The sequence below is a fragment of the Mesoplodon densirostris genome, chromosome 7, assembly GCF_025265405.1.
Source record: "Mesoplodon densirostris isolate mMesDen1 chromosome 7, mMesDen1 primary haplotype, whole genome shotgun sequence".
Taxonomy (NCBI): domain Eukaryota; kingdom Metazoa; phylum Chordata; class Mammalia; order Artiodactyla; family Ziphiidae; genus Mesoplodon; species Mesoplodon densirostris.
The window spans coordinates 104,900,218-104,925,686 of record NC_082667.1 but is presented as its reverse complement, the minus strand read 5'-3'; the positions used below and the strand labels follow the sequence as shown (position 1 = coordinate 104,925,686).

At 47.1% G+C, this 25,469-nt stretch overlaps 1 protein-coding gene across 1 annotated transcript; it reads left to right on the top strand.

The window, feature by feature from the left end:
- The first annotated feature begins 3,015 nt into the window (after window positions 1–3,015).
- POU2AF1 (POU class 2 homeobox associating factor 1) lies at window positions 3,016–25,469 on the top strand. Its single transcript, XM_060105247.1, has 6 exons — window positions 3,016–3,106; window positions 3,230–3,376; window positions 21,472–21,602; window positions 22,088–22,130; window positions 22,215–22,480; window positions 25,155–25,469. Exons 1-6 carry the CDS (start codon window positions 3,016–3,018, stop codon window positions 25,467–25,469), a joined length of 993 nt encoding a protein of 330 aa, XP_059961230.1.

Below are 25,469 nucleotides of genomic sequence, written 5' to 3'. Positions count from 1 at the left end.
AATAGGCATGGTAGATAGGGAGGAAAGTGAATTAATGAATAAATTAATGAACAAATAAATAAATAAATAAATAAATGAGTCCATCATGGACCAATGATGATAAAGTGCCATGGATGAAGAGGATGATTAAAGCCCAAATGAAAAGGGAAAAATAGCCTAATGTAGACAATGGCACATAATGAGCACTTAGTAAATATTTGTTGAATGAAGAAATGCAGCCTGTGGTGAATCATTTTTGCAAAGCTAAGAGTTCTTTACTGAATTATTTTAGGGGTTTTGATTTTGGCATATCAATTTTTAAAAAATGTGAACACACCGGTATTTCAAGACATCTGGATGGCATTAACAGAATTTGTTTCTTCAACTTCTTGAGGTATTGCACAAACATGGACTCCTTGTCCTCTTTCAAACTATGCCATGTAGTTTGACTTTTGATTCTGACTTATGGAAAATGTCTTCCCAGCAAATGTTTGCCTTTTTGATCAAATCTTGGTTCCCAAATACCTGCCTATATGTGGTCACTGATATCTACTTTGATATCCACTTTCTTTGCTGGAGGCACTGAGTTGGACCCTGCTTCCTGAGCTTTGAGGTTGTCAGCAGTGGCAGGGTTAAAAGTTGGCCATGTCGGTGGATGTGCTGACATTTTTTTCTCTGTCACTATACAAGATTTGATTTCTTACAGCACCTCCAGTTTTGTCCTTGTCCTCCTCTCTTTCCAGAGGATTTATCCCTGGGGATATACACTTCTATTGATCTGCTCCAGGTTTTAATATTAGTGATCCTATATTTCTGCTAATAAACATAGTTCACATTTGGCTTTCACTGATTTCAACTTAACGAATATATATTTGTGTTAATTATTTAAAATTCCAGCTCTAGTCAGATGAACTTGTGTCTTACACCTAGCTTATCACCTAGTAGCCCTGTGATACTGGGCAAATTAAATTTCCTAAGCATTTGTTTGTTCTTCTGAACAATATGGGTAGAAGTTTTCTCATAGAGTTGTGGTGACGAGATAATGTAGTTAAGGCTCCACATGGAGCTTGGTGCATAATAAGTTATTATTATTACTTCATGGAAATCATTATGCTAGGCCTGTGAGGAGACACAAAGATAAATAAGAAAAAAGTTCTTAATTTCATGGAACTTGGAGAGAATAAGACAGATGCCCAAACTACCGAGCAACGTGAGAGAGGACCATTGAGGTCACATATCCTCCTAAGAAGCCTGTGAGACATTCAGAGAACTGCTTCTTCATTTTATAAACAAGGAAACTGAGACTCAGAGGTTTATGTGACTTGGTTAAGGGGACATAGCTAGTGAGTGCCAGAGCCTTGTTGGGAACCCATGTCTCCTCTGATGGAGCCAGGCCTGATGGATGTGTCCCTGTTTCCATGGATACACTTCAGTGTGGCCCAAGGCCTTGTAGCACTGCTACCTGCCAGGTCACTGACTGGAGCCTCCATGTCCTAAAGCCCAGAGGCTTTGTGTTGAGGGCTCATAACTCAGCCAGGAGATAGATTTTGTTTTCTGAGTGAGTTTGGTTGGTTTATGTGGCTGGTTTATGTGGACAACATTTCTTCTCAAGACCTGCTTTCAAACCAACAACCCATTAGAGACAGTAATTCATTAAATTCATCACTTCATTTGAATGAACTTTTATTGAGAGACAGATATGCTCCGGGTCCTTTGTTGGCACTGGGGAGACAAAGATGAAACCTCCTTGCAGAGCCTACAGAGGCATGCAACAATTTACTGCCACATAACAAACAGACAAAGTGCTCCAGGACCTGAGGAAAGTGGGCCGGATATTTTCTGGATGAGGAGGTTTGGTGGGTCAGAACATTTTCCACTGGAAGGATGCTGATAAATGAGGAGATGATGATTTTCGGGTGAGGAACTGGAGAACAGGAACCGAGACAGAGAGGACAGCAGTGTCAAAGGCAGGAGCTGCACGGGTGCAGAGTGGCGCTTAGAAGGCACTGGGGACCAGTGGCAGGGGTGGGCGCAAGTGGGCCATGAGCCTGGGAAGGTAGACAAGGATGAGATTGCCAGCGGTCTTCTGTGCCTCCAGCTCTGTGGCTGAAGGGACCAGGTGAAGGCTTTTTAAGCTGGAGAATGGCATGATTCGATGTAGGTTGTGTGAGACGGCTGTGAGGCAGTGTGGAGGGCAGAGCAGCACGGCCCCAGACCGGCCGGAGGGGGCCCAAGTCAGGTGGTCTTGACCCCAGACTGATGAGGTCATTAGGGCCTGAGCATGTGGACTTCAGGTACCCAGTGGCAGAAGGCAACCAAACTGGGAAGAAGTCCATGGCCTAACACCCCAAACACTCTCAGGGGGTGAACCCCATTACTTTTCCGCCGAGTCACTTCATACAGACAGGTGTTGCCGGCTCGGAGGGAGGCTTCTTCACATAACGTCTGCAAGTTCTCTTCGAGCACCCAGCTCCAGTTAAAGAGCCCGGGCGTCTTCTTTCTGCGCTGAGGGAGCTGGCCTCTTTCTCCGTGGGCATGCGGACCATCAGAATCGGTGTTGCCCCTATTTAAGCATGATTAGGCCTGGCCATTTTGGTGGTAGCTGGGGGGCAAGGGGAAGCGCTAACGTGCTTCAAAATGGAATACACAGAAAAGCAATATTAAAAGAACGAGGAGGTTGTTTAGTGAGGCTTGAAGAGTCTACAGGTGTTTCCTCCTGTGTTGAGAACCAGTGTCCCCTGGGAATCGCATTTCCCGTCGAGCAGGGCCCAGGGTGGACTGAGCGCTGCTGATACCCCGGTGGTGGAGAGGCCTGAATGGGTGCCACAGAAAACCCAGAGCTTTCCAGGGGGTCTTAGGGCCCATCGCTGCACGGAGGGGGGCACGACTGGACACACACGCTCACAGAGTTCACACTCACGCACACTTGCCCAAGCCCCGCGCACCCTGGCACCCGGTGGGGTTGCGTCCCGCGGCCCACGGCCTCCTGGGCCGGCTGGTTGTGCAGATCCAGCCGGCTGGCCGCGAGCATGTCACATGGCGGGGTGGGCCGCCGGTGGGCCCGTGAGCGCGCGCAGGGGGGTGACGGGCGCCCCGCTGGAGAAGAGGGGCGGCGGCGGCGCCCGGGGTGGGAGGATGTGATGACGCTGTGCCCCCGCCGCGGGAACTCAGGCCTTTAAAAGCCGAGGAAACAGCCTTGAGCAGGCGGTGGCTCCACTGGAGGCAAGCACACCCGGGTCTCACATTAAAGAAGCCAAACTGTCTGCTTCAAAGAGAAAAGGCAACATCCTGTCGCAGGCCATGCTCTGGCAAAAACGTAAGTGGTTTGGCCGTGGCTGTCGGAGCCGAGTCAGCGAGGGAGGGCCTGGGCTTCGCCAGGCATCCGGGAGCCGGGGAGGTGCGGGGTGTGGTGGGGGGGGGGTGACTGGCAGCGGGGTCCCGGTCCCCAGCCAGGGGAGCAGGAGGGACGAGGTAGGCGAGATGGAGCGGGGTGGAGAAACCAACCTGTCAGAGGTGATGCTGATTTTCCAGCCTGGAGGGGAACGAACTAGTGTTCCAAGGTGGGACAGCTCATCCTGTCTCCGCTGCCCGCATGAATCACTGTGGTGAAGAAAGGGCAGCTGATGATTCACAAAACACAATTTGGAGGGGAAAGCGTGGAGCTCTTTACCAGAGTGCCTTTACTTTTATAAACAGCTACTCTTTAGCCTGTGGTTCAGTTCCGTGGGCCTGTTTCTCTCTGAGTTACTGAGCTTTCTGCCAAAGGCACGATGTGTCTCTGTGACTGCATCGGGACGATGTGAAAACTTGGCTTGTCAAGCCTGTCCTCACCTGCTTTGCTGTCTTTCTCCTGTCATTCTGCTTCCCCTCTTGTGTGTCCCCGCGCAATGGGGCGCGGGTTTACCTCTAACCTTAATGTTTATCCCTGGAGTTGGATGGAACATCTGTGAACTTTAGTTTCCATATGTGGGACTGAACAGAGACTCGTGTTATTAATAATTGAAATCACACAGAGATTATCAACAACATTCCTTTCTCAGAAAAACAAAGTCAACTCAATGGCCTCATGAGAGTTGAACCTTCCTGGGGCTCAGTTCTGTACTTCCTCAAGAAAGAAGTAGTATCAAAAAATTTCTCTGTCTTTTTAAAGGTGCTTAGGTCTTTAAAATGCCTTTTAATGAATTCAGGTACACCCTACCTCAAGCAAACTTAATATAAGAGAAACTAGATTTACACAGAAAGATACATTAGGGAGTGTTTATTTATTTTCCAAAAGATATTCTAATGGAGACCTTACAGTTCTGAAAATATACCATCATTGATTAAGTCATAACTTACAGTCACTTATCAGCAGTTCATTGTTTCCTTTATTTCTTGTGTAAATTCTCTGCATCTGAGCTTGTTAATGTGTAATGTGAAGGAACGATTTCAAAATTTCTCAGATTGTGAAGTCTCATCATTGTTCGATGTTGGCAAGATGCAATTTTTTTCTTCAATGAAAGAAGTGAATTCTAATTTGCATTTGAGAGTTATGGAATCCTTCCAAGGTAACTAGGGATATTCTAGTATGGGTGGTGGCCACCGCTCCCAGGAGCAGGATACAGCAAGACCCTCCCCTGCGGGGGCGAAGGCAGCCGGCCCTGCGGGAGTGCATTAATGGTGGTAGGTGGGCATTAATGTCCCTACTGGGAGCTGCTGAGTGTCCATATGCCTGGACCCCGACACTTAGAGCTCGATCTGTGGATTTTATGTGAGCCCCTGGAGGGACTTCTGCCTTTATTCCTACCTACCCAGAGAAAGTCACTTTCTTCTTTTTTTAATCCTCAGGTTTCTTATATGTAAAATGGGGTAAAAATGATACCCATTCCACAGAGATACCCTTAGTAAGATGAGATGCCACCGAGATGATGTTGATTGCTCTGGTTCTGCTTCAGTGCCTGAGATATGGGTTGCTTCCTTGCACTCATGAGCTGCCATATTTCCCCCTCTTTGTTACACACTGCATTTTTTCTTTAGCTCCACCTATGAGATTAACAATTTTTTTTTAAAGGGGATGCTAGAGGCACGTTTCCTGCTCACTCCCTGGAAGTCACTCAGGTGCAGCAAAACTCCATCCCCAGGGAGACCACGTTGTAAATTCGTCATTGGAAAAACTGGGGTGAACGATTCTACCTGTTCAGATGCACATAATCAAAATTCTTTTTAATTGATCTTTGGCACCTTAAAGGAAATTAGGAAAGGCCCTGGGCACTGGGCCCATCCCCTTACCCTAAGTGAGGCCCTTGTCTAAGGCACTGAGGGCACGTGGGTGACTAAACCCTGTGGGAAAACCAGTAAAAACAGGGCAGCATTGTCAGCCCACTTAGAATCACCTGATGGAAGGTCAGAATTTGAAATCAGGCACCAAGAGCGCTGAAAAGGCACTTTCTTTTTTCAGAAAACACCCTTGAGGCCTGAGCTGAAATGACTGTACTATGGGGTTCTGGAAAGGGTTAAGAAAACATTCACCTTGTAGATGTTGCCTCCTCCCTACCTGGCCCGTGCCCCTGTTTGTGGACTAAATGTGAACATGGGCTTTGCTTCAGATCAGCTCAGAACTGTGGGCACACAGAGGTAGAAATCTTCAAGTCACAGCCATGAATTTGAGATTTGCTTGACCGGCCAGTTGGACAAAGTCATGCTCCCTGCAGATCCACCCACTGCCACCACACCTCCCCCCACCCCCTGCCCCCGCCAAGGTTCTGCACTTGGTCCAGCAGATGCCGCGTAGATATGAAGAACTCACATCCACCCCAGCAAGAAGCCCTTGTTAAGGCCAACTAGTCACGGTGCCGTAGAAATAGCAGGCACGATGGAGTGAGACAGGCCTGGGTTTGAAAGTTCGCTCTGCAGCTTAATTATTTAACCTTTTCCCATTCTTACAAAACTGGAAAATGGGGGATCTAATGCCTGCCTTACAAGGTTTTTGTCAGAACTAAAGTAGAGAATGGGGGAAGTGTCATCATGTCTCCTGAGAATTAATGACAGTGGTAAGAGAGCACCTTCCCTACTGGGACACCTTTTGTGGGCCCATCTCGAGTGATTAGGGCTATGCCAAATCCTTTCTAATCATTTCCCACACTTTGATTAGCATAGTTAAAAAGGCACAGCAAAATATCTTTGAACGATAGGACCTTACATACAGTTTTCCAAGGGTCTAAATCAGAGGTCTGCCAACTGTGGCCTGAGTGCCAAATCAGTCCCACTGCCTGTTTTCATAAATAAAAATTGATTGGGACGTGGCCATGTCTATTCATTTACATATTGTCTAGGGCTGCTTCTGATACAATGGAAGAATTGAGTAGGTGCCACAGAGACCATATGGCCTCTGCAAACAATATTACTATCTGGCCCTTTACAGACAAGGTTTGCCAACCTCTGGTTTAAGATGATTTGGGTAGTACTTAGGATGTTTATTTCCCTAAGTTACTGGGTATCATGGGCTTGCACAATGCCAGCACCAATGGGAGACAAACCTTGCAGTCAACTGATTACATGATTTGCCCAATGCCGAAATTTGACTTGGTTGACTTCTTCCTTAAAAGCAGTGGAAGCGTGTATAATAAACTCAACACCATATGTTAGAAAATGAATGAATTGAACAACTGCTTTTTATTGTTATTTATGTTAGAGAAAGATCTACATGATAACAGAAGGCCTGCTTGACTGATTTTCTTTGAATTGACTGCTTGTCTTGATGCCCCATAGACTTGGTCTTGGTATTTCTTTGCTGTAGTGCTCAAGGAGTCATCTTAAGAACAGGAAGGGCTTCCCTGGTGGCGCAGTGGTTGAGAGTCCACCTGCCAATGCAGGGGACACGGGTTTGTGCCCTGGTCCGGGAAGATCCCACATGCCGCGGAGCGGCTGGGCCCGTGAACCATGGCCGCTGAGCCTGCGCGTCCGGAGCCTGTGCTCCGCAGCGGGAGAGGCCACAACAGTGAGAGGCCTGTGTACTGCAAAAAAAAAAAAAAAAAAAGAACAGGAAATACTTATTATCAAATTATTATGGCATGAATGTTTACTTTCAGACAACTTGAACGGAGCAGAGTTTCACCAAATAGATAAATTAAGGTCTCAAAATTCTCATTGACATAGAACTCTATACTTTCTCCAAGCTTCCACTAAATAGCCAACTTTTTGAGTTAAAAGTTCAGTTAAAGGTAAGAAAAACTTGTAATATACATATAATTTTTGGAACTCTATCTCCTGCATAAATTCAGATGAACTTACAACAAGAAGTAATTTCGGTCTGTGGACTGCTTCTAATATTTCTAGTCTGTGTTATAACCTTTGCTTACTTAATAAGCCTAATAAACACCTTTACTTCTTACCGAGTTTATCTGTTGATGCAGTGGTTCTTGTTGATTAGGACAATTAGGATCCAAAAGATATTCACGAATTCATGTGCACAGGGGGAGGTGAAATAAGTGACACACATCTACTAAGCACACAGATTAATCGGTAAAAGAGCTGATGATTTTCAAGGTGGACACTTTACTTCTTCTCCCTATATTAACTAAATGAAAAACCAACCATGTCCCCCTCTACAGCCCCAAAGTTTATGAGTCAGAGGTTTTGAAAGCTCTCTTCTGATTCAAAGCTGCAAATTTGTTCTGTTGTGAGGAACAAAAAAGGGCCAGGGTTGTCCACACTTATTTTTTTTTTATTTTTTATTTTTTTGCGGTACGCGGGCCTCTCACTGCTGTGGCCTCTCCCGTTGCGGAGCACAGGCTCCGGACGTGCAGGCTCAGCGGCCATGGCTCACGGGCCCAGCCGCTCCGCGGCATGTCGGATCTTCCCGGACTGGGGCACGAACCCGTGTCCCCTGCATCGGCAGGAGCACTCTCAACCGCTGCGCCACCAGGGAAGCCCTGTCCACATTTATTAGCTAAATATCTGGACATTTAATTCACTTAGAAGTGCTGTAAATTTTTGCTTTTAAACTTTCTCATTACGAAGTAAAGATATTAGGTTTTTGTCCTTCTGACTTCTTTCTAAAGTGGCTTGTTTCCCACTAAATGAAGATGTCCACCAATTTCTCACTTTGAGCCAGAGAAACCAGGGTTGGCTAATTGATTATGATCATTAACATATTTTTCAGCTTTATGAAATACTTAGTAACATTGTGGCTTTCTCATTTTTGTTGAGAAACTGCTTGATAGAGTGGGCCTGGGATGGAGAGGCTTCCTCTGAAACCCTCTTGTCCTGGTTGTGTGATGCTAAGACAAAGCGTTACTCTTGCAGGCAGGAAACATGGATTCTACTTTCCAACCTCTGGGTAATTAGGTGTGGGACCTTAGGCAAGCCACCTAACCACTGTGGGTCTCAAGTGCTCCAGCTGTAAAATGGGACTTCTGTTTTCCTGGCTGAGGACAAGGAGACTGGACTTGACTGAAATCCTTTTCCACCTCGAGTTGCTGAGTCTTCATGAGTGCTTATAAAAAATAAATACATATTTTCAAATGCATCCCAGGTGATTCTAATGTGCAGTAGAGCTGAGAACTGTTGACCTGGAGGCTGAAATTGATGGCTTATAATATACTTTGGGACATTGCACCACTATGAGCAGAACATGTTCAATCCTTTTCATAGGGATAAATGTCAGCTCTGGGGTGTTGAGTGCTTCCCTGGTGCCATGCAGTATACCAGATGTTCTGTTGGATCAGTTTGGATTGCATTTGGTGGTTATTGAAGAGACCAGAAAATACATGGATTTAAATAAATAAGACAGTGGAATAGTTTCTCTCACACAAAAATGTCCATAGTAGTCTGCAGGGGCTGTATGGAGGCTCTAAGTGCCGACAGTGTCTCAGGCTACTTCTGTCTTTCTGGTCTGAGGTCCTTGGCATGTGGCCTTTGTCCTCAAGTTTGCTTCATAGTTGCACTGTAGCTCCAACCATCGCACCTGTGTTTCAGACAATGAAGAAGAAGAAAAGGGAAAGGCCAAAAAATCATGCTTCTCTATCATGGTGTCTCCCCACCAACACACAACTTCTGCTGACATCTAATGGCTATTCCTATCTGCAAGGGAGAATAGTGTAATTGTTTAGCTGGGCACATTGCCAACCTTCCAAAATGTCACGGTTGACAGTAAGGAAGGAGAGGGCAGATGTTGGGTGTGGCAACCACCAGTCTTTGCCACACGTTGAGTGTATTATCTCATTTAATCCTCATAAAAATTCCATGAGGTAGATTCTGTTTTAAGCTCTGTTTCATAGATGAGAAAACTGAAGCTTAAAGATGAGGTTAGTAACTCACTCTGAGTGCTGTCTTGCTAAGCTGTCCTGTCTCTCTACCATGGTGCCCGTCTCACTCACAGGGCTTAAGAGGATGCTCTTGGTAGAAGCACAGGCCTTCCATGTTAGATAAAGGACCAGTGACAAAATGAAGTACACCAGCTGGCAGATGTCTGTTCATACTTTGGAAACATTTTGGGTGCATGTGTTTCAGCTCGCTTAGTGAAGGAAATGAAGTTTTGGCTTTCCTGCTATACCTCCTTCACTGGGCTCTGCAGATACTTTAGCTGAAATGGAGGGTTCAAAGGGGAGGGAAGGACCTAGCATTGCCCCAAAATAACATAGCCTGTTTGTTTTCTTGGGAGCCCTGTGTGGCAGCCTGTGCTGGGAGCCAAGGCTTTTGCCTTCTCGGCACTTCCTTCATTCTGAACTGTCTAGAGTTTGGAAGACTCAGGCTCTCCCCTCACGTGTGTGTGTGTGTGTGTGTGTGTGTGTGTGTAAGTGAGGTGTGGAAAGCAAGGTAGAGGGGGTTATTTTGAATTAGAGAGTGACAACTCTGTTCTTTCTCTCCCTTCAGGGTTTAAAGCTCAGCCTCTGGGGCAGGCAGATCTGAATTTGAATCCTAGATTTATGCCTCACTGGTTGTATGAAGCCAGCTTTGCCTCACTTTGCTGCCATTTCCTTGTATGTACAAGGGGAATGCAGTTTTTCATAGGGTTGTGGTAAGTGTTTACTACTGTGCTTGGCATTAAGTCAACACTCAATAGCTATTAGTTACTATTATTATGTTCCTGTTCTCGCTCACTCTACCTCTGAGGACAAAGTTTATGCAGCCAAGCCTAGATTACAGTTTGTATGGCCTCTGAGTTCTGCCTTTCTTGTGAAATAGCAGGATGCATATTTCCAGTCTTTTAACTCATGGTGGGGTTAGTGATCAGGGCTTACATGGATGGTTAAGCTGGCCATCCTGTGACCAGACTTGGAACTTGGGCCACAATTTCCTACCAGCCTCATAAGGTGGGAGGGTGGAAGGCTTGTATTGACTGGCAAACTTGTGTTTGTTTTTTAAATTCACAAGATTGGACTTGAGGTGTTGTAATCTAGCTTGAAGTATGCAAGAAATAGAACAAATGATACTGAAAACTGAAACAGCAATGTGCTGCCTCCTTTTCTTAGTAATGGTTTCATTAGTATCACTTTCTGGGAAGAGCAGGTAGCCAAAGAATTACAAACCAGAGTCATACTCAGACCAGGTGTTGGGACCAAAAAGGATTTGACCACACTTAAGAAAGATGAATTACTTTTTAATTCTCTAGAAAGAATCATAAATTTAATTGGAAGAGGAGTACAAAGATTGCTATAACCTTCCAGGACTGAGAAATGCTGCGAAGACAGAAAACAAAGGAAAAAGGGAGGCAAGAGAGTTGAAGATAGAAACAAGTTTTAATGCTGGATGAAAGAAACACCAACTTAGGAAAGAAAGGTATAGAAGGAAAATCAACCATCCATTTGTCATCCCATGCAAGCATCCAATAATGGAATTATTTCCAGCTAGGGAAGTCAACCAATGAAGTAAATACCTTCAGCAGGAGGGAGAGGAAAATGGAATCAGGGAAGGTGTCATGGAGCATATATATGGCTTCAGATGTGGATCCTCAAGAACAAATGGTAATCAGTCTTCTTGCTTAGATTCTGGGGAAGGAAGAGCATCTTAGGACGTAAAATATTATCACTGGGAAGAAAATCCAACTCTATCTATCTAGGCTGGTGTCTGAAACATTTTTGTCACAACCCCCTTTATTCAAACCAAATCTACTGCAGACCTCTGATACAAAAGTAAAAATGGAGCACTTTTGGGAGGCTCTTGGAGCTCTGATTGCTCATTCACCTGCTTCCTTCCCTTTCTTGGCAAAAAATTCCCTTTATAGGCACCTTTACTCTATTCCAGAGTTTTTGATTATGGCCTGACAATCCTGACCTGGACCAGTCTTCCACTCCTTAGCAAGAATTCTGATACCTGGTCACAGATCCTTGGTTTAAATACTTCCAGGGTAAGGACCTCACTCCTAGAGAAAAGTGAGTCACTGTGAAGCATGTTGTATTCATTTCCGTGAAAGTCGTGTTTTCAGTCTACATAGGTATCTTGTGAATAAGGAAGGGGGTACATTCCTCAAAGATTGACCTAGTGATGTCTTTCCCAGGCTTGCTGTTCTGACTTCTTCAGTGTCCTTCACCAGGGATTTCCCCCACATCATAAGGCCATTGGTTAGTAAACCAGAGACTTAACAAAAAAGCTCCTTTTGACTGGCAGTTACATCTCACATCATGAATCAATTATTAGGGCTGCCTTCACTCATGTAGGCTGTACCCAGGCCACCATGAGCCTTGAGTCTTGGGCAGTTGGGTCTGACCCCAAATATATAGCTGATGCTGGGTCCGAAGAGTCCTTCCTCCAAGGAAGTGTTCCCTACCTGAGGGTCTCAGGAAAATTTTATTTATTTTATAAGAGTCTTTGGTCTTGGAAATCCTAAACTAGATATTGCTTAAATCAAGGAACAAACAACTGAATGTCCTCAGTTCCTAACCACAGGTTTTTCCTGTTCTAGATCATACTGGCAATGAGATTTAGGCTTTGTGTCTCAGTCCAAAGAGGGAAGGTGTATCTGTCTCCTCTGCCCCATCTCCTCATTCTGGTGCTGCCTTTCCATAGAATTTGGGTGGGAACCCTGGGTTGGTTCACTCCCTGATGTGGTCTCATGCTCTCAGTGTAGGTCCCTTCTTCCCCCATTTTGATCCCTGTTGCTCTAGATAAAGCTGAGGCAATACCCAATATGTCAGCCAGAAGTCTGTCTTGCTCTATAGCTGATAAAACTTCCTCTCTGACCACTGAAGAGCCCTCCCTCATCCACTGCCATGTTTGCATCCCATATGTGATATGTGCTCCTAGGTTTCTGGTCCTTTGAAGATGTATCCATGACTATGGCTTCAGTCATGGCTGTGTCCCTGTTCTTTTGGAGATACATACAGGTTCCTTGAGGGGCTACATCTTACTCTGTCTGCCACTCAAAAATCTCCAAGGTACTCTTTCCTGGAGTTGTCCTTTAAAAAGTCAGATCTGCCACAAACCTAATCCTCTGGTGGCTTTGGAAGAAAACAGTCCTGCTCAGCTCATGGTATCTTTACGACAGGTCAGTGTCAGGATTTTGATGTCTCCTCTCCAGGCTTGCTCTGTTTGCATGTGAGGTCTTTGACCAGTCTCTCTGCAGCATCATTGGCCTCCCTGTCTCCTAAACAGGGCCATCCTGCTGCTGGGGACATAGGCCCAAGTACCTGAGGGATGACTTCCAGGAATACAAGGAAGGCAGACAGGCTTTGCTGGAGGAAGAAGGCCTTGGGTATATTGAGGATAGAGACATTCAGTATCAGGATGCAGCAGGATGAGGGCAAGTTAGGGTCACTGTACCAAGGCTACTTCTCTGATGAGTGATAGACCACAGATTTTTGGCTGAGAACAAAGGAGAAACAGCCATCTCTTGAAAACCTATTACATGCTAGGTGTTTGGTTAATTTCATACAATCCTCATGATAACCCCATGAGATGGAGATCATTATTCTCATTTAACAAATGGAGAAACTGAGGCACACACAAGTTAAATTATTTGCCAAGGGTCACATAGTGATAAGCTATGTAGTAGGCTTTCCAAACTAGATCTGCTTCGGTTCCAAACAACGCCACACCACTTTTCAATGCCAAGGATTTTAGGGTTGCATTAGATGCTTCTTCCCTTCCTAATTAAAATAAATGCACCATTAGAAGGAGGTGGTCTCTGACTTCACTGAGAGTAATTGTAGCCTGACTCAAAAGCCCCTGCAATTATGAATCTCAGAAAGTTAGATTTGAGACTCAGCCTAGAACTTCTGAAGCCAGCTGCTTTCCATCTTGGAATCTGAATTCCTAGGACTGGTCTTCCCCTAGTGGGCTAATCAGCCAAGATAGGATAAGTGAAACATCTTTGGGGTTTATCCAGGGTCCGTAGGCTGAGGAAGGATCCTGAACATCTGGGGCTCCTTTGTTACATCTTGGGCAAGTCTTCCATTCATGGTGTGGGCTGAGCCTAACCCCAGAACCATCTCCCTGCACTGGAGACAGAACAGTCGAGCCTCATGCACTCTTCTCTTTATACAGCCCCTGGAGGCTGGGGCCCCTGGCTGGCTGCTCATTCAAGCCCAACTGAATCAAGTGAGGCTTGGACTTGACATGCTACAGAAAGGCTTTCCCACCCAATTTACACTAGATTGTAGTTTACATTTTTTTAAATGTAGACGAACAAAGAAATCCCATATACATGTAAATTTAGGTTTTTATTATTAAAAACCTAATTAGGTTATTATTATTCAATCAAATAATAATAATTATCATAATAATTCAATTATGAGGCAGATGCAGCTCTGTCACCATTTGTAATTCTAGGTTTGCTTGTGCAATTATTTGATTAAATCTATATTCCCTACTGGACTAGACAGTAAACTCCATGATGGCAGGGGCATGGTTTCCTCCGCTCTGTTCACAGAATGCACTGCCAGGGATCTCCTACTGTTGACCCCACCCTGGGACATGGTATCTGAGACGGGAGCTCTTTCTGCTCTGGTGACCCCAGTTTCTGTAAAAGGCGGGCAGATGCAGCTGGTTTCTCAGGTGGACCTATCCGCTGTCATTTCAGTCGAAAAATACCAAAAATAAAACTTTGCGGGGAATTGTGTGGGTCTCTCAGTTCTCGCCACTCCTCATGTGAGCAGACGGCTGGTAAGCTTCTCATGGACTTCTTTCTCCCTCCTCGGCTGGGAGACGCCCTCTCTTGTGGGAAGTGGCAGTCAAGGGAAACTGGATCAAACTGGATCAGACTCCCAGCCTGGAGGGAAGAGGGTTAGAACTGAGCAGGGGACCATTCAGTGGCCCACCTCCAGTGTCCCCCAGAGAAATAAATGGGATTTGCCGGGGCAGAGAGGAGGCAGGATGTGAGGCAGAAGCGGACTGCACTTGGAATCAGAGGTCCTGGGTTTAGCTGATGACCCTGCTGTTTACAAGCACAGTCCTCAGGCAAATCATTTAAAATCTCTGAGCATCACTTTCCTCATCAGTGAAAAGGAGGGTAAGAAGAAGACCTCCCCTGCCTATTTCAGAAGTTGTGGTGAGTCTTCACTTGAAATCATTTGTGTCAAATTCTCTGTGAGCCACAGAACATCATGCAAGGTGAGTGTGGTGATTTCTGAGTTCCTGGGAGTTAAGATCATGACCAGGAATCACACAGACCTTTGGCAGCCATGCATTCAACATACCTGCGTCTCCACAGAAAAGAAGTCTTACACTGACACTGTCTTTGGGAGTAGGGAGCAGTATCCAGAGCCTTCCGTGCTCCTCTTGTTCTGTGGGAGGGTTGGAGGGAGGATGGATGTGTCGTGTGAGGGGGTGCTGAGGGCTCTGGGGGAGGGACACCTTAGCAGCAGTGCCTGTGAGGAAAAAGTCTGAAGGCTCTGGCACTAGAGGCCTTGTGGCCGAGTCTACCCAAGGTCATGGGGTGGGACATCCAAAACTTTTGGCCTGGCCAGGTCTGGGGAAGTCCTAAGTGACTGTGGCCCTCGTTTAGCTTTCCCAGCGACCTGCCTATGGTTGATCAGTGAGCTCTGTGGGGGCTGATGGGGATATACCTCTTAGAATGGGGACACAGGGAGGGGAATGCCTACTGTTCCCTTCCTTTCTGTGACCAGACCAGAGAACATGGGCTCAGCTGCCATCTTTGAGATCTCCTGATGGAGACATCCTACTCTACGCATGAAGTTGTCAAGACTTACTCTTGATTGGCTGACCAGTAGCCTTCAAGCAACATCAAATCCTAATTCAGCTGAGGTTCCACTTTCCCATATCTTCTGTATACCTTTAAAGCCACCCTTTTGGCCCGTCTATCTTTTTCTCCTCTTCCCTGTTATGCAGATTGCTAGAATATGTGAGTGACACTTTAATATTTCCTGGCTGCAGGGTCCTCCTCAGTTCAAACATTAGTGAATAGAAAACCTAAATTTACATGTATATGGGATTTCTTTGTTGGCCTACATTTAAAAAAAATAGTAAACTACAATCTAGTGTAAATTGGGTGGGAAAGCCTTTCGGTAGCATGTCAAGTCCAATCTTTGGCCAAAGCCCAAGTTCTTTCTTCCTGTTTGGAAAAAAATCAGCCATTGTCCATGAATGCAAAGAACAAATTTTAAAACTTTGACTCAGACCTTCACCAAGAACACTTGCAGTAGTGTTTCAATTAAGGATATGAATAATCCTTCAGCTGAAAGGAGCTAAACTTTCCTGGGAGCCCTCATCTGTCTTAGGTCAAGGACACAAGCAAGCTTGTTTACATTAAAGTGAAAAGTGTCAGCAACTTTTGTGACTTTGTTTTCAGTTAGAAGCTAGAACAAGTTTGTTAGCCCTAGGCTTGAATTCCTATTGTTCAATTATTTGTTTTTGGTTTTGCTGTAAGTAACGAGAATATTATTGTATTCCTCCTTAGTGGGTCTTTTTTATTTTTTAAAATACTACTGAAGGTTCAGCAGCAAAAGTGAATCATATGTACTGTGGTTATTTGGACTGATCAATAATGTGTTATGTGTCCTTCTGGGCTAGGAAAGCTTTGTCTTTCAAAATGGCCTCGTATGGCTGCATCCTCAAGTTTCAGCTAGACAGTTGTAAATGGGAAGCGCTTTCAACAAGCTAGATTGTCAGGATGGGTGGGATGGGTTCCTCTTCCTGGTTCCCTGATGATGGAAATGTAGGTTTACCATGGATCCCACCTTAGATTCTAAACTGTAGAGCAGCAATCCTGACTGGTGTCCAACTCACTGCCTGGCCCTGGTGGCTCATGGGAAATCTGTTAACAGGACAATGGCTGGGAGAAGAGTATTCTTTCAAGAATATATTGGAGGGTAATGAGGTGGATGGACCTAGAGTCTGTCATACAGAGTGAAGTAAGTCAGAAAGAGAAAAACAAATACCATATGCTAACCCATATATATGGAATTTAAGGGAAAAAAATGTCATGAAGAACCTAGGGGTAAGACAGGAATAAAGACACAGACCTACTAGAGAATGGACTTGAGGATACGGGGAGGGGGAAGAGTAAGCTGGGACAAAGTGAGAGAGAGGCATGGACATATATACACTATGAAACAAGGTAGATAGCTAGTGGGAAGCAGCCGCATAGCACAGGGAGATCAGCTCGGTGCTTTGTGACCACGTAGAGGGGTGGGATAGGGAGGATGGGAGGGAGGGAGATGCAAGAGGGAGGAGATATGGGAACATATGTATATGTATAACTGATTCACTTTGTTATAAAGCAGAAACTAACACACCATTGTAAAGCAATTATACTCCAATAAAGGTGTAAAAAAAAAAAAAAAAAAAAAAAGAATATATTGGAGGCTGTTCTAGGTACCACCTGCCTGAAGAGGGCTCTCTTAAAGCTGCCCTGAGGAGATGCCTGGGTGTTGGCTCCACTAGGACCTACCTCCTTAGCCTAGCTTTCTCACTGTGGTGTGAACGTGGTTTGCATGGGGTCATTAAATAAACAAGTGCTGGCAGTTTTGCATATTTCCTTGGTGATGTTTATTATACCTTATCAAAGGACTGAGGGCCATGTTTATTTAAATCTGTAGAATCCTATGTTCCCGAAGCTTGGTGCAAAGCAAGCGCAGGGCCCACATGCAGCCAGACTGCTGTCTTAGGTGACCCTTCGGCTTGAATCTGTCATGGTCTGTGCTTTCCAGTGGAACAGCAGCTGCAGGACTCTTATTTTTGTGATGTGAAGCATGTCTGGGTATGCGGCAGGGGGAACTGAAATAGCCTCTGCTGACTTTTTATACCTTCAGATTTTTTCGTTGCTCATTTTGGAAAAGGGAAGCCCTCACTGGGGCCAAATTCATAGGTTTTTCTGTAAATGAGTGTTGTTTTTTTCCCCAAACAACATTGGTGACTGACTTGCCGTGGTGGAAAGGTAATATGGCTGAACTTCTCACACTGAAAAAGGAGATTCCCAGTGAGGGTCAAGAGGCTTGTGTTTAGGTGGAAAGATTTTTCTCAGTGCTGGACACTTGGATGCCCACAGGGGACTTGAAGGGCCTTCGAACCCCAGGATAAATTGTGAGAAAGCTTCAGGCTTTGAAAGCGTGCTGCATGGAGCTGCAATTCGACCGGTGCTATGAAAATCTCTGGTCAACTCTACTTTGGGAAATTGGACTTTCATCTTTCTCTGCTTGTGTATCACTATTTTGATCTCCTGTTTTATTTTCCTTTTATTTAGTATTATTATTTGAAGAACTTATTTTAATAATCTTAAATTTTTCTTTTAAATATTTGAGTTTAGTTTTTTTATTCAGGGATCCAGAGGACCCAAGGCTAAGCAATCATGACTGCAGACAAGCTTCTTTTCCTCTTCCAAATTTGTATTTGTGGGCTCATTTCTCATGCTAGCAGCAGTAGGGAGTCCAGTGTTTACTGTGGAATTAGAAATGTTTATCGCTGCTTCACAAAGGTTGGTGTGAAAGGCACCAGCTGCAAGTTTTCACCTTGCAAATACACTTGGCCGTTGGGGTCCTGTGGAAATTGTCTTGAGGCTTCAGATTTTGATATTTCATGGGCACTTTGCAAAGATACTCTCAGAAGTGCCCTCACTCTTGTATACTCACCTGGCAGCAGTCACAGGATTCCTTGGCAGCTGGCTGGGGACTCCTGCGTGGGCAGTCAGGAGGCCCTTGGGAGCTGTAGGAGTTTCATGACTGCAGTAGGAAGAGGTGGGGACTTTGAAACTGTTCTCCATATGGTGGTTGTTCCAGGGCACACCTGTTGACACTGTGGGTTCCAAGGAGGTCCAGACATCAGAGGGTGATGACCTCTGCTCACAGCACCTCTTTGTTCATTGATTCAAAAACAACAGGAGGCAGGAAGCTCTCACTTGCCAAGAAGCTGGAAGTGCCCAGCTGTCCCCTTTGCAGCCAAGTGGTCCATGTGTCCACTTCCCAGGGGGGAGTGGGATTGGAAGTCCTCTGGGCCCTTCCCCAGAAGTGTACATGCACATCAGAGGGGCATGAGCCATATACCTGTCTTTGATCTGGTCTGAGATGTGTGCATGTGTGCTGGAGACTTTCTTGTCCCCCAACTGAATTAAGAGTGTGGTCACCATGCTCAGACCCCCAAATAACCCTGTCCCTTGAGTTTCTCCCAAATGCACAAGGCCTCAGGCTGCCCTTTTTGCCTAAGAATAGCTGGAAACCCAACCGGAGACAAGTGTAGGTTGAGTGATACGGGTGTGAACAAAAGCTGATGTAGTTGTGGGTGACCCTGAGAATGAGTGAACAGAGTGCAGGAGGGCAGGGGCCCTTGTTCTCTGCCATGTCAGGCCATACCTGGGGTCTCTGATCACCCCTGGGCATCACCCAGCATAAGGGGAAGCGGCAAATGAACTTGTGGAGGAGTGAAGCAGCCAGAAGGAAGGTTAGAGGGATTCAAAACATGTCGTTAAGAAATAGCTGAAGGAATGGAATGTTCGTTCAGACTCTACAGATGCTGGGAAGGGATACTACTACTAATACTAATGATGATATTAGTTCACATCTTTTCAGTGCTTCCTCAGTGTAAGCTCTATTCTAAGCATTTACATGTAATTCTCAAATTATCTTACCGGGTATATACCATTATGATCCTCACTCTGTAGATGAGAAAGCTGTAAATGGATGAATTGTGAGTTTCATTAGAAGGTAATGCCAGGAAAAATGATGCTTGTCACCATGAGGCAGGTCCAGTAGGAGGAAGAGCTTTCTGACATTTGCACTCTCCAGAGGAAGGTAAACATGGGTGGAGGAAGGGGAAGGGAAATAACGTGTGCTGAACATCGACTGCATGCCGGACATGGCTTTGGGAGCTTCCCGTGTGTTATTTCACTTAATCCTCACAAGAGTCGTGTGAAACAGGAACTATTATCCCTATTTTACAGATGAGGAAACTGAGGCTTAGGGATGTAAAATAAATCAACTGAGACCTTCCCACCAGAAACTGACAGCCCAGGTATCTTGAGCTCTTAAGTCCATTGTCACTGCTGTTTAAACAATGATGATGGTGCACAGGTGACCCCAGGGTGCAGGTACCAGTCTGGCTCTCTCTGCTGTGCACTCCTGCTTCAGCTTGAATTTCACAAGTTGTAACTGTTTTATTGCTTGCCTGTCCCACTAGACTGCAAGATGCGTGTGGGCAGTGGCCACATCTATCTTGCTCAGTGCTGTATTCCTAGTGCCCATCGATATTTGAAAAAATGAATGAATACCAGTAGAGATCCCTTGTTGTGACAGGGGAAGTTAGAAAGAGGATGTTTCATCTCCTCTTGGGATGTTAGAGGGAAATCAGGGATGCATTAGCAGTGGTTCTAACCCCAGCAGAGCTTCAGAATCACCTGAGGGATTTTTATAAATATAGATTCGTAAGTCCACATCAGACCCCTGGAATCAGATACTCCAGGAGCAGGGCCTGGGTATCTGTATTTTGCATTGCTCCCTGCTCGTTTCTGCTACTTGGCCAGGTTAGGAAGCCCCCATAAATGCACCTGAGTCTGGGGTTCTCTGACTCTCATGTGTTTCTGGGGCTCTTGGACAGCACTTCTCTCTTCCCCCTGCTTCTCTGCCTGGGCTTCCAGGCCAGGCCATGTGTGTGCCTGGAGCATGGATGGAGGTCTGGTGCTGGTCAGGCTTGGGGTCTTATCAGGTGGGTATTTACTGAGCAAAGTTTAGTTAGGGCAGCACTGCGGATCCGGCTTTAATAGATACCCAGGCTTCCGGGCTTTTGATTCAGAGCCCAGGTCCCTGGGCCCTTATCAGTGGATGATAATGGACTCCCATGTGAGTCGTAAGGCCCAGTGCTACTTGCCTTTCTTGGCTGACCCAGGCCTGCCCTCCAAGGGCCCAAGGCCTCCGGCTGTGGGCCATCTGGGAGAGCAGATTGTCACTGCCCAGCCATGGCTGTTTTGGACTTCTTCTCCTGCCAGGGAGAGCCCTGTGTTCCAGCTCATGGTGCTTAGGTTTCCTGGCATTGATGGCAAAAGGCAGATGGAACCTTCTCTCAGAGGCAAGGCTGGATACTCTCTGGCCCCTGGTCACACGGATCACCATTGGGTATTTGTCCTTGGAGACACAGAGAACCCGGGAAGCATTCACTGCAGCCCATTCTAAAGTTCCAGGGGAGGTGAAGGGAAGATGAACGGCAGCGCATTTTGAATAATCATCCAACCAATTAATCAACCAATAACTTCCTGAGCTTATTATGGACATGCTACTTGGGATGATATAGAGAGATAAGGTGGAATATTTCACCTTGAGAAGTTTATAACCTAGCTAGGGGCATAAGAAATTTACCCCCCAAAGGATTACTGATTATTACATAGCAGACTACAAATGTATTGAATGCTTACTGTGTACCTGATTTTATACTTAGCATGTATTATGCTTCCCATTTACTATGTCAGTGACTCCTTACGACACTCCTTTGATAAGAAACTGCAGGTTAAGAGGCACAGAGAGGTTTAGTAACTCGCCCAGGATCACACAGCTAGAAAGGGGCAGGGGCAGGTTTTGAGGCATCTGACTCAGAGTCCCTGCTCTTATGCTGTCCTCTGCTGCCCCCTGTGATGAATACTAACCTGTCTGGAAGGGTTGCAGAGGTTGTAGGATGAAGCAAATTCTGTGGGCTCTGTGGTCAGCTAGGAGGCTTGCAGTAGTAGTCTTGGGTCAGGAAGAATCCAGAGGTCGAGAAAAGTGAGAGGGAATCCTGACCGTGGGAAACTGCAAGTAGAGATGAGGAGGGGAGACATTCAAGGGAGGTGGAGAGGAGTCTAGGTAGACCTTCTGGCTGGAGTCAGGCTTTCCATAGTGGTTAGTGTACAAAGAAGTTGGGAAAATGGGTTGAGATCACCCGGTGGTGCTCGGGCTTTAATCCTCTGGGTGCAGGGGAGCCGTAGAAGGTTTGGGGCAGGAGGAGTGATAATACTGGGAGGAAAACCCTAGGAAGTCTCGTGTGGTCCTGCATGTTCAGGCACAACTTTGGTGAGCAGGCAGACCCTCGAGGAGAGGGGGCACATTGGGGTGGGGCTTGTCTGCGAAGGGAGACCGAGTACCAGTGATGCTTTCTTCACAGCCACAGCTCCAGAGCAAGCCCCGGCCCCACCCCGGCCGTACCAGGGCGTGCGGGTGAAGGAGCCAGTGAAGGAGCTGCTGCGGAGGAAACGTGGCCACGCCAGCAGCGGGCCGCCGGTGGCACCGACCGCGGTGAGGGGGCCGCTGTGGCCAGAGTGTGTGTGTGTGTGTGTAGGGGGCTGGGGGTGGTCAGGTGGCAGTGTACGTCCCGCCCCACGGGCTACTCCTCGAGGGCACGGAGGCTGCATGTTGCCCTGGTGTGGCTGCCAGAGAATGGGCCCAGGGAGAAGTGCCTTGAAGTGCGATGAGGAATACGGGCCGGCCGGCTTGGTCCACTGAACAGCAAGTGTCTCACACGTCCTGGTGTGAGTTGAGGGCTCCCCCTGGGACATTGATGAAACCAGTTCCCTCAGTGCACAGCCTTCTTGCTAAATGGGATCACCGATCCCTCGAAAGTATAGGTGGTGATGGTTGGGACATGGGGCTTAGTTCTAACAAGGGAGGTTCTTGCGCCCCACCCGATACCCTCCTGCCCTGGGGCCCTCTGGGCAAGCTCCCTGCAGAGGGCCAGCGGGAGATGGCTGAGCCCTCATCCCGGTCTCCCTTCTCCCCTCTAGGTGGTGCTGCCCCCTCAGCCCCTGGCGACCTACACCACAGTAGGTAAGAGCTCCCCACAGCCCTGGCCTCCTCCCGGCCCCTCATCAGGGAGACACCTGCCGCTCTGTAACTTCCTCCTTCCCACAGGTCCTTCCTGCCTTGACATGGAGGTCTCTGCTTCCACAGTGACGGAGGAGGGGGCCCTGTGTGCCGGCTGGCTCTCCCAGCCCGCCCCGGCCACCCTCCAGCCCCTGGCCCCATGGGCACCCTATACGGAGTATGTGTCCCATGAGGCTGTCAGCTGCCCCTACTCAGCTGACATGTATGTGCAGCCCGTGTGCCCCAGCTACACGGTTGTGGGACCCTCCTCGGTGCTGACCTACGCCTCCCAGCCACTCATCACCAACGTCACGGTACGTCACACAAAGGCCTTGCTATACCCACCCATGCTGAGGGCACCCTTTTAGAACCGGGGCTGACTTCCAGACCCCTGACCTTCCTTGCTGTTGATTCCCAGGATAATCCCATCATCTCAGCCCACCGCATCCTCCAGGAAGGCCTACTTTCATTCCCAATGACTTCAAATATCTTTCATAGAAAAGGCTTATGACCTCCTTTGCCATGCTTTGTTGTCCTCGGGGTTGGCACGTCCTCCTGCCTCTCTGTCCTAAGTGTCCCCTGCTGCCCCATATGCAGTGAGTCTCGGTAATGAGTCTAAAGTTTTATTGAATGGTGATACTTGTGTGGGGTCTCTTGCCAGGGCCAGCCTCTCCTTCGTACTCGGATTATTTAGGGGGTGATCGTTCACCCAATAATGGGATTTACTAGAACATTTTTAGGCTGAGCAACAGGTGACACAATTTTTGAGAAAACTGTACTTTTGATGGAGTCAGACCCACCTGCAGGGTAATTTTTTGAGTACCACCTCTAGTGTCCGATTGCCTGGGTTCAAATCTCTGCCCCTTCACTCACTAGCTATGTGATCCTGAGCTTGGTGACTTAATGCTCTGAGTCTCAGTGTCCTCATCTGTAAAATGGGTTGATGTCAGGATCAATGACATGATGCATGTAGAGGGCTTAGAACACTTCCTGGGCTCAGCATAGTTCCTAGCATACAGAAAGCACCCGATAGATGCTAGTTATTATGATCGTCGCCAAGTTGGCCAACAACACTAACCAAGGGCCGTCTTCAAGTGCCGGATGGGAAAGGAAGTGCTTGCTCCCTCAGGAATGGAGGAAGGAAGAGAAACAGTTTTATGTGAATGATGCCTGTTTGACCAAAGGAATGGGAATCCTCCAAGTGTTCAGAGGAGAAAAGACCTGTGGTTACAGCTACATCCAGCTCCAGTCCAAGGAAAACTGTGGGAGGTAGAACGGGAGCCTCATGAGTCACTGCAGAACCACCCTTGATGATGGAACTTGCTTTGGTTTCCCACATCCTCTCTGTTTACCTCAAGGTCCAGTGTCACCCTGATGCTCCTGCCCCTCAAGCACCATCCAGGTACAGGCTGCAGGAGCCCTCCCACTCCATGCCCACCTGGCTACTCAGCAAACCAGCTGTGGGGCCTGAATGATGGTGGATGGGAAGGAGCTAATTCAACACCTCTCCCAGGCAGCTCGTTTCCATAACAGAGGCCTGGGGTGGGGGTGGGGAGTGGTAGACACAATGGTTTCCCAACCATTTCAGGACCAAGCATTCCTTTCATTATTTATCCTTTCATCAATCTCACCTCTTGCTTTGAAAGGTTGTGTAACAAACAAACTATATTTATTAAGAAATAATTTATTTGTTTTGCCATTTTGTAAATTAACTCATCAAAGCTGGTTAGAGCTGCCAATCAGCACTCCAGATCAGCAGGAGATAAGACCTGTTATGATGACCTGTTGATGTAATTCTATCCCTGAGCCAAGAAACCTGCAGTTGCAGTTGACCTGCACAGGTTTATGACTCAAAACTGTAGGATATCTGTTTGGATTTTTGAAATACTAGAAATAACAAGGCTTTGCTGGGAGGCTGGAAGTCCTCTGAGACCCTTTCCAGCTCTATCATTCTATAGAAAAGCATCCTAAAGCCTTGCCACTCAAACTGTGGTCCCCGGACTAGCTGCACTGGTGTCACCTGGGATCCAATTAGACATGCAGTATCCAGGCCCGACCAGACCTCCTGTACCAGAATCTGCATTGCAACATGGTCCTGGGAGATTAAAATGAGCTCTTCCCTGAGTGACTCTTAATAGTTTGCTCCCAAGACACAGTGGCAACTGGAGGAGCTATGACAGAGAAGGGAGTGTGGTAGGGGGAGGTTTTGGCCTCTCACACACACATCTTTCCATGCAAAGACCTTCCTCCCCCACCTGCTTCCTCAGCAGTGGAAGATAGTAAGAATCCAGGCCCTGGCTTTGCAGGCTTGAGCTGGGATTCGTAGGGTGGCTGCTGTGCAGGGGTAAGATGTTGTTTACAGAGGACCTGGGAGAACGGCCCTGACCTTTGGAGGTCCCTGGGATGGCCACAGGGGGCCCAGCTAAGAGGCAGCGGAGGGTGAGGTAGTGGGAGGCTAGTGGAGCTGAGTCCAAGGGGTCCTTAAAATGCCAAAGCTGCTGTGTGGAGCCTGGACAGTCTCTGTGTTAGGGCACCGCAGTGGCTGCTTTGGGATATAGCTGTGTGACGGGCTTGTTGTTTAACATGCTGTGTTTTCATTGATTTTAAGATGCACACCTCCCCCCTCCTCACACATATTTTAATATCTCTGAAATCGGGATGCATTTTATATTCAGTGAAATCTGGAAAAGCATCTCTAATTCGCTCAGCCCTATGATGTCAGTCCTTAGTGTCATCTATTTTACAGACGCTTCAGATGGGGAAGTAGCATGAGCAAGGACATATGGCTAGTGAGTGACAGGGTAAGGGATGCGGAAGTTTGTCTGGCTTCTCCCTTGGGGAAGACCTTGAGCAGGGAGAGACGGAGACCTCTGGAGTGAGACGGCAGGAAAGGGCTGAGGTGAGGGAAACAGAGATCCCCATGGGGACCAGGGTGGGCAGTGGATATACCCCAGGGCTGCTAACCAACCAGTGTCTCCCCCATCACAGACGAGAAGTGCGGCCACACCCACAGTGGGACCCCAGCTGGAGGGCCCAGAGCACCAGGCACCTCTCACCTATTTCCCGTGGCCTCAGCCCCTGTCCACGCTGCCCACCTCCACCCTACCGTACCAGCCTCCAGCCCCAGCCCTGCCGGGGCCCCAGTTTGTCCAGCTCCCTATCTCTATCCCGGAGCCAGTCCTTCAGGACGTGGAAGACCCCAGGAGAGCCATCAGTTCCCTGACCATCGACAAGCTGCTTTTGGAGGAAGAGGAGAACGATACCTATGCCCTCAACCACACGCTTTCCGTGGAAGGCTTTTAG